The sequence below is a fragment of the Teleopsis dalmanni genome, chromosome 1 (assembly GCF_002237135.1).
Source record: "Teleopsis dalmanni isolate 2A chromosome 1, ASM223713v2, whole genome shotgun sequence".
Taxonomy (NCBI): domain Eukaryota; kingdom Metazoa; phylum Arthropoda; class Insecta; order Diptera; family Diopsidae; genus Teleopsis; species Teleopsis dalmanni.
Genome location: NC_051846.1, coordinates 139,782,793 through 139,792,172, shown reverse-complemented (window position 1 = coordinate 139,792,172; position 9,380 = coordinate 139,782,793). Strand labels below are relative to the sequence as shown.

The 9,380-nt window shown below is 28.0% G+C and overlaps 1 protein-coding gene across 1 annotated transcript; it reads left to right on the top strand.

The window, feature by feature from the left end:
* Positions 1 to 5,908: 5,908 nt before the first annotated feature.
* LOC119669012 (phosphatidylinositol-3-phosphatase SAC1-like) lies at positions 5,909 to 9,369 on the top strand. Its single transcript, XM_038078738.1, has 10 exons — positions 5,909 to 6,050; positions 6,132 to 6,223; positions 6,581 to 6,912; positions 6,975 to 7,083; positions 7,142 to 7,329; positions 7,385 to 7,540; positions 7,607 to 7,996; positions 8,060 to 8,227; positions 8,688 to 8,789; positions 8,858 to 9,369. The coding sequence occupies exons 1-10, from the start codon at positions 6,025 to 6,027 to the stop codon at positions 9,053 to 9,055; spliced, it is 1,761 nt and encodes a 586-aa protein (XP_037934666.1). The 5' UTR covers positions 5,909 to 6,024; the 3' UTR covers positions 9,056 to 9,369.
* The last annotated feature ends 11 nt before the right edge of the window (positions 9,370 to 9,380 follow it).

Here is a 9,380-nt window from a genome sequence, read left to right as displayed (position 1 = left end):
GAATTGTCTACTAAATTTGCTACAAAAGAAGTCCAATACTTGTATAGATATATACATAAGTGAGTTTCTGTATTATTCATTGGAATGCGAAGTGAATTTTAATTCAAAGTGATTACATTAAAAAGTGTACAAGTCTGAAAGCCCAAATGTTGAACTAATTCAACGATTTCAGAAGTTTTGGCCGAAAATAAACGTTGATAACTTTACAGTCGGCTTAGAAAATGAAAAAGTAAGAAAATCGTTAAATATGGATGATGTGTTACGAATTACAAGTTTCCTTTATAAGATTCGTAAGGATAACCAACCAAGAGATGATTATAGGGAACTTCTGGAACTTGCATTAATGTTTTTAGGAGAAAAGCCGAACTGTACCATAAAGTTTCGACCTCCTGGAGCTATACATCATGCAAGATGGATGGTGAAAGTTATGCATGTATTAAAAATATTTTTATTTAGGAAAGAGTTCAAATTATCTACAGAAGAAGAAAATGCTCTTTGCGATATATGTATATTTATTACTAAAGTGTATGTCGAAGTATGGTTTAATGCTTTGTCATCAGTCAAAGCTCATTTTCAAGATTTTAATCTTCTTTCTATTCTCAGTCAATATCAAAAATTTGTATTTGGTATTTACGCTCAAAGCTTGTTCATTTTGCTTTTTTGGATTTAAATATATCACCTGAGACAAAGAAAAAGATGGTTTCAAATTTGAATATAGATAGTGATGACAAGGAAGCTCCTGACTTCAATAGATCGCGCAAAAATAACTGAAGGTAATAAGGATACTTTGCTTCAGCAACTTTAACTAAAATAATAAAAATTATGTCGGACAAACCTAGAATTAGTACTTTTTTATTATTAGAAAGATTAAATTTTGGAAATATTGAATTTATTTTAAATTTTTTAGAAATATTAAATTTTTTGTAAAGCTGAAGCGGACAATTACATTCATAGTACTTTCAAAGCTAGCAATCGGGTGACTTCAACTTATTTTTTGTTTTATTCAATAACTATTAGAAATACAGAAAAACTTTGTATGAGTAAATTATTTACTTTTAATAGATCTATAACTTTTAGGAAGACAGTTTTTATGTAAAATTAAATATGTCGGAGATATAAGCAATCAAAGATGAATTTTATGGAAAAAATCGTTATTTTTCAATCTTTGAGGCTCTTGGGGCACCATTTCCACTTATCCCATTGAACTAAAATTTTACACAGATTATTTTTTTAGTAAAATGAACCGATCTGGGGGGTGCCGCGAGCAATTTTTCGACTTTCGAAAATTAATGGCACCCTAATCTACATATTGATTGTTAATTTAAATACAATATTTAAAACATTGCCATATTGTTTCTTTGTTAAATTTTTTTCTTTATTGAATAAAAATTTATAAGGCCACCCATACTGCCCGATAGGGACAAATCTTGAAGCATAATAAAAATTTGTTTACATATTCACAACATTCTTTCTGAGGTCCCCTGTCCTAAAATGTTTGTTCCACAGCACTACTATAAGCATTAAATATAACATCTGTTCCATTTAACGGCAAAGTAGTTTACTAGTCCAGAGTAGAGTTCTCCTGAAATAGTTAACAATAGTCACAATATTTCCCCGCCACTTTCACCCTACTTATATTCGCTACACTAATTAAAAACGAGCTCTGAAATTGATTCTAAAATAGGTTTGAACTAGTTCTGCTCGTATTCGGTTTTACGGAGTATCCGGAGAATCCGATTAATCGGATAATAAACAAAGCGTACGATTTTTCAAATATCCAGATTTGCGGTTATTATTCGCAGTGAAATTATTCGGAGACTTCGGGAGCAAAAGTTATAGGGAGAGCACAATATGCAAACGAACGTGCATCACACAAGGTTTTGTTTGGTATATTACATGTTTTATTTTATTTATACCTATTTTAAGTATTAACCTAAAAAGAAGATTTGCTGAGTGTTTACTCAGACTTTTCAAAGTTTTCAATTTCTTGATTTTGGTACCGAGTTCGATCAAATTGAAACATTAGTATTACTTGACAATAAATTAATACATAACGTATTATTAAATTATGTTGTAAAAGAATTACCCGTATGATCAAATTCATAGACAATTTGTTCCTGAATTTTTAACGAATTTTTTATCGAACTCATTAAAAATTTGTACATCATACGATATATAGTATATACAAATAAAATACAATTCGCTATATTATATCATTTTTGAACCAATATAACTTTTTAAACTTCTTTATTACTATTATATATAGTATAGCATGTTCATGTTTTAATATACATATATTAGAAACATAAAAAAAAGATGGATCGACACAAGAATGAAATAACATCCATGCATGTTTTACAGACCCATTATCGCTTCCAACAAGCAACAATGCGAAAAACATATCCACTGCAAAGGTGTTCAGATTCTTCACTGCAGATTACACTTCATCCCTTCTTCGCGCGAAAGTCTTGTTGCATTTTGTAAAATCGTGTTTATAGGAAATCGGAGTTTATTGGTTTTCAGGAATATAGTATGTATATGAAAGTAAGGAATAATACTAATACTAAATTAATACTAAATTACAAAATTAATGTGGTAAATTGCATATGACCTATAGTCTTCTATCCGCCCACAGCTAGCTACTATTTAGTCCACCAGTAGTCATACCTCTATCTTTCTCTCTCTCTCTCTCACTATATCTTATTAATAATAATCAGTGTAAATAGAATATAGTAACATTAATTAAAACAAATATTGCTTTCCACCTTGCTTTGGAGTCATGCAATTTCATCTCCACAACTTGCCAAATTACCAAGGAATGCTTATAATTTAGCAGAGTAGAGTTAAATGTAAAAAAATTTACTTAAATGACTTGATGCTGATCAGATATTTTGCCCAACTGTGTGAATTCTGTAAATGGCTAAGTCCTTTAAAAATTAAAATAACACATACTCTATTTACCACATATCACATACTATTTTATACATATATCTATAAATAAATATGTATATATGTACATATACATAGAGACAATTTGTGGATACATAAAAACAAAATAAGTAGAAAGAAATCATTTGACATAATGGACTTAGTATTTTGATATAACATAAAATGATGATGATACTTGAATATTTAAATATTTCCGGTTAATATGCATAAATAGATTTATAAATAAGTCTTTTATCATTAAAAAAAAAATAGAACCATTAGAGATGTTTGTAAAAAACTTGTATCGATTCAACTTTGAAAGATGAGTGTTCGTGTTTTTAAGGTTGAGTTGATTGGGTTTATTTTATTGAAAATTATAGTAGATTTATATATATATTCATATTATTAACAGAATTTTATAGAATTAATTTTCCGTTAACAAGTTTATAAAATAATAATTCATATTGCACAATAAGATGTCTAAGTATCTAAGTAGTTTCGCCAAATTATTTTATAGTTTCGTTATAAGTGTTATTAAAATTATTTTCTGAAAAAAAAAATTTGATTGGTAAATTAATTTTTATACGTATTTGAATATCAACTATATTAAACTATATATACATCCAAATTAATATAGACTTTAGTATTAAGGCATTAAATGTCCAAACAAAAAATCTGAAAACTCTGCCAATCTTAGTTCAATTTCTTATTGTTTTACTATTTTTTAAAAATTCTTTTCATACTCAAAATTTAAACAAAAAAGATTCCAAACACATATAGTATATAATCAACCATATATGTGTAGTATTTGGCACATTTTCCATGAAATTTGAATCATAATATATTAATATTAAATTCAGTCTAAATAAGATCAGATCCGCAACTTTCTGTCATTTTTTAACCATAACTAATTTTTCTTTATTGTAGAACTCAAAGGTTTTATCTTTGTAAATCTAACATTGGTGTTTTTCCTACTAAAGCAATTTTGCATAACAAAAAGAGAGAAACAAACATAGCTATACGGAACTGTATATTTATTTTAAACGGGAAGATGAGTATAGCCTATATACCTCTTTCCTTTCCTCTTTGTCAGTTATATCTAATTTCAGAATTAAGGCAAGGTACCTATTTTGAGGGTTGATTGCAGTAGAGTACCTTCACAATATAAAATATCATTATCTAATATAAAAAAATAAAATATCCAAAGCACTAAAGGACCATTTTAGAAGGACTTTAATCCCATATGTATACACCAGTACTTGTTGTTGGCGTACTAATAGATCATTATGCATTAGGCAATTATTTAAAGAAAGTCTTGCTCTTCAATAACAATTGTAGTAGTTATTGGAGTATATAAAGAATAGTTCATAATATAAAATATATCTTAACCATGATCCGCTTATACTTATCTAAGACGTATTTTTTTCATTCTGTTTTGGGATGAATAACTAACGATCTCTATAAAAATCTTTAAATTAATTATTTTCTTTTATTTATTAAAAATTATTTTTATTTATATAAATTTATACTTTTAATGTATATACAAAAATAAATAAATGATAATGATACTAGTATAGTTAAAGTTTAGTGTGGGGCAGGGATAAGCCCCTCAGCCACAATAGAGTAAAAGTGCGCAATACCACTAACTCAAATCACAACAACAACAGCAACAATTTTATGTATTAAAGAAAAACTATATTTTTTTTTTAATTTGACTAAATTAATTAAAAGGAAGTAAAATTTAAATTAAATATATACAATAATTGTTTATCATTCTAAACAAATTATTTGAATTCTTTAAAATGTAAAGTTTAATATAAAATACTTAAAAAATTATAAAAATGCCATTTAGTATGTTTCTATTTGTTGTTGTATAACTAGAATTCATATTTATATTCAAACAAAACTTGGGTGGCATTACCTCAGACCGTATTATGCGGTCCTTTTCACTACTGCTTACTATCAATAGTTATTACACAGGATAAAAATCTTGTTAATTGTTAATCTTGTTATCAACAATTCCGCTTAGGCAAATAAATATATTTATTGGGAATAATTATAGTAAAAACATATTGAAAATTTGATTGTGAATAATTTTTATTTTTGTCGTGAAATATTTAAATAAAAAAATATTTCTTGACAATAATTATTATGAAGATATGAAATAAATTTTATAAGTTGATATATATTTCTTAAAATGAAATTCTTGAATTTATTAATATTAAGCAATTTTTATTTTTACTGGACTAGAATAGTCTCAAGTTCACTTATTTAATAAGTGCTTATGTTATGAAAGGTTTGAAGAAATTTGTTGGTTTTGTATTTTTAATTTATGTTTTATATATAATATCTTTATAAATATCTTCTAACACAACTGATTGTCGTAGCTGATTGCGAACACATGAAAAGGAATTATGAATGTAGGTAGATAGTAATCTGCCTACATACGTACCTAAAAATATTAAAAATTAAAATATAATTTTTAATAATAAAAGAATAATTTTGATCTATTGTTACAGATCATTTTTAAAATTAGTTAGAAAAATTACAGAATATAACATAGTGTAAACAATTACAATCAATTGATTTATGTATATAGTAAACGGAAACACCATTGCATGATGAATTAATGTTGTTTTGATTTTGTGATTTATTTTGCTGAAATCAATTTCAAATATAGATTAAGTTTAACAAAAAAATTTTATGTTTCTGTCACTGAAAAAAATTCCAGAATGTCACTTTAAATAATATTTATAACGGTATTTGCTAATATGATAAAACATGGTTCCTAAAAAAATATGGTAACATTTAAATTAAATCAATTAAATTTGAGAATGTCAGCTAGCTACGGACGGCTAGATGGCACTAATATGACTTTTAAAACGTCAAACTTCATCAAAAAATTGTGTTTTATCAGTTGTCGGCTGTTATTTTTTTATTAACCTTTAATGACGAGATAATTGTTAATTATTATTTTTAGTTGTGTCCAGACGAGCTTTGTTAAATGTTTTTAGTATTGTATAAGTTTTTGAATTTGTACCAAATTAAAAGAAAGCTTTAAGCAAAACAAAGTAGTTGTACCACATCATCATAGAAATGGAAGTTCACGATGACATGTACTTGTAAGTATCATTCAAGGTTCAAAAGCTAGTGCTTATTTATTAATTGCACTTGAGATATTGATTTTTTTTTTGTTTTTGCAGATATGTAACGCCGGAACATTTTTATATTGAACCCAACACTAAAAGTGAATTATTGGTCATTGATAGATTATCAAGTATATCAAAAGTGCAATGTAAGTATAGAAAAACCTACATTTGCAACCACTTAAACTAGATTAGATGGTTTATGAGACAAATCGGTTTAGTACTTTCTATCAGGACAGTTTAGTAACTTAATCGAAGTTCAGTAACTGTAAGAAAAATACAAAAAGTTTACAATTTATATTCGAAAAATATGAAGCAAAGAAATACTCTAAACATTTTCAATAAACTTTAAATATCAAAAGATTTCATTTTGCAAATGATGAAAATGTTTTATGAAAGGGATTTTAAACTATCATTTTTATATTGAATGTATTTTTATAATAACTCGTATATACTTAAAAAAATTTTTTTTTAAAGAAATACTCAATAAGTAAATTTTTATATAGATTCCCAGTTTAATAACCAAAATCCAACGCGACGGATATGTGGTGTTTTGGGCACTATACACTTAATTGGTGGAGATTACCTCATTATCGCAACACATAGACTCTTCGTCGGGCTTTTGAATGGTATGACAATATGGAGGCTAGCAGGTTATGATATTTTACCATACATTCCAACTAATACACATTTAACGTTAAAACAACGCGAACAAAATGAAATATATTTACGTATGATGCGGAAAACTCTTGACACAAATTATTTTTACTTTTCTTACGCATACGACTTATCCCATACACTCCAAAGATTGTATGATATGCCACCAGACTCTTTACAAGTAAGGTGCTTTTAACAATTTTATATTGCTAAAAATATAAAATATATATATTCTATATCTAGAATGGTGTACTGGAACGGGCAGATCAAAGATTTATATGGAATGCTTATTTGCTGAAAAATTTCAATTGCTCCGAAATGAGAAAATTTCAACTACCATTATTATTGGGTTGTAAGTTGGTTCCCCATTATTTTATGGCACATAATTTAATGTGTTTGATTTATTTTAGTCGTTTCCATCAACCAAGTTCAAGTTAATGGTCAAACGTTTCATTGGTCAATTGTATCCCGTCGATCAACGCACCGAGCAGGCACAAGATTTTTCTGTCGTGGTATTAACGATCTTGGGCAAGTGGCAAATTTTGTAGAAACTGAACAAATCATTGAATTCAGTGGACAACGTATTTCATTTGTGCAGGTTTGCTTAGTATTAATTGTATAAATATTAGATTCTAAACTTTTATAAATCGTAGACTCGTGGTAGTATGCCGTTCTTCTGGCGACAATTACCCAATCTGCGTTACAAACCTAGACCTGAACTTATACCTGGAAAGGATCACCTTTTAGCGTTTTCAAAGCATTTTGATGAACAAATCATGTTATATGGCAGACAAGTTTTAATCAATTTAGTACTATATACAACACATGATATCACTATAAATGAACTCACTAATCATTATCATTAAAAATTAAAGGTTGATCAAAAAGGACATGAAGGTGCTTTGGAGAATGCCTATCGAAACTTCACACAACAATTGGATAATTCCAACATACGTTACGAAGCGTTCGACTTTCATGCGGAATGCAAAAAAATGCGTTGGGATCGGCTTAATATACTTATTGATAGAGTGGCACACGAACAAGAAGAATTTGCAGTATTTCATTTGCGTGATGATGGGGGTCTTATTTCGGCGCAAGAAGGAGTTTTTCGTACAAATTGCATTGATTGCTTAGATCGCACAAATGTTGTGCAAAGTATGTTGGCAAAACGATCTTTGAATCATGTACTTCAAAAACTTGGCATACTAAGCATTGGGCAAAAAGTTGAAAACGCTTCTCCACAGTTTGAAGCGTTGTTCAAAGCAGTAAGTAAATATTAAGTATTAAGCTGTAAATCTACTAATATGCATTAATTATATTGATTGTAGGTTTGGGCTGATAATGCAGATCTTATTTCATTACAATATTCTGGAACTGGTGCCTTAAAAACCGATTTCACACGCACTGGAAAACGTACTAAAGCTGGTCTTCTACAAGATGGATCCAATTCTTTGACACGTTACTATTATAATAACTTTTCTGATGGTTTTAGACAGGTGCGTATTTTTCAATGTGCTGTTTTACTGTATTAAAGTTTTCTACCGAAGCTTACAAATTGTTAGAATGTAGTTTGTATAAACTATATACAAAATAGAATTTTCCAAAACTTACAAAAATATTTAATTTTTAATAAAAATTAAACGAAAGAAGTTTATCATCAATTTATAACCAAAACTCAATTATATATATGAACCCGTCAAATGAGAAGCAATGTCTTCGTATGTTTTAACCGAACAAGCCAAAGCTCCATAAAACGTTCGTTGTTAAAATTGCACGTTTTTTTTATTACTTTTATCTTTTTGTCTCAAAAGATAACAACCAAATATAGAAATTGCAATAAACTATTATAATTTTTTAATCTTAACAGGTTTTTTGAATTATTATGCTAATTGATTATGTGTATAGCATGAAATTGCATTTAATTAATAACATAAATATCAATTTTTATTTTAATAGGATAGCATCGATTTATTCCTCGGCAATTATAGTGTTAACGACAGTGAAGGGAATTTAATACCATCACCGCTTGTAGTCAAAAAAGGCTGGCGTTATAATACGGTATGTATTAGGACTTCTTAAATGTTAGAAAAAAAATGTCTAAAAGAAAAATTTTTTGTTTGAAACAGTTCCCATCTGTGTTTGTATTCGCAGTCGCAATGTTCTTCATATCTGCCGTTTTTCCTGCAGAATTCGATACAGAAAGCCTATTATTTATTCTATTTTGGGGTGCAATGATTGGTGTCAGTACTAGTGGCATACTACATTATGGTATTGAGTTCGTTGATTGGCCGCGGTTATTTCCTCCCATCAAAATTGAAGCATAGCATAACTGACTCGACGGACATTTTTTGTGTTTAATACCAAGTACGCAAAGTAATAAGTAGTAGCAAAAATTATATTTATGTTAAGAAAATGTTTACACACGAAAGCTCATTCAAATAATTAAATTGTAGTTAACAAACAAATCTAAATTTCTTTCTAATGCTTCATTTGAAAAGGTAATCAATCTTATGTACGAGTATTTTACACTAAATTGCAAAACATTTTATGTAGTAAAACGTTTTCTAAGCTACGAATATACTGTACCGCACACATACAGAAACGAATATACTGTACGAAATTAATAAAAAAAATTAATCCCAGATTAAA

Excerpts from the sequence above, each read along its gene's own strand:
- LOC119669012 (XM_038078738.1), top strand. The coding sequence starts at position 6,025 with ATGGAAGTTCACGATGACATGTACTT. Across the intron at positions 7,997-8,059 it reads TTGAAGCGTTGTTCAAAGCA|GTTTGGGCTGATAATGCAGA; the intron begins GTAAGTAAATAT and ends TATTGATTGTAG. Across the intron at positions 8,790-8,857 it reads AAGGCTGGCGTTATAATACG|TTCCCATCTGTGTTTGTATT; the intron begins GTATGTATTAGG and ends TGTTTGAAACAG.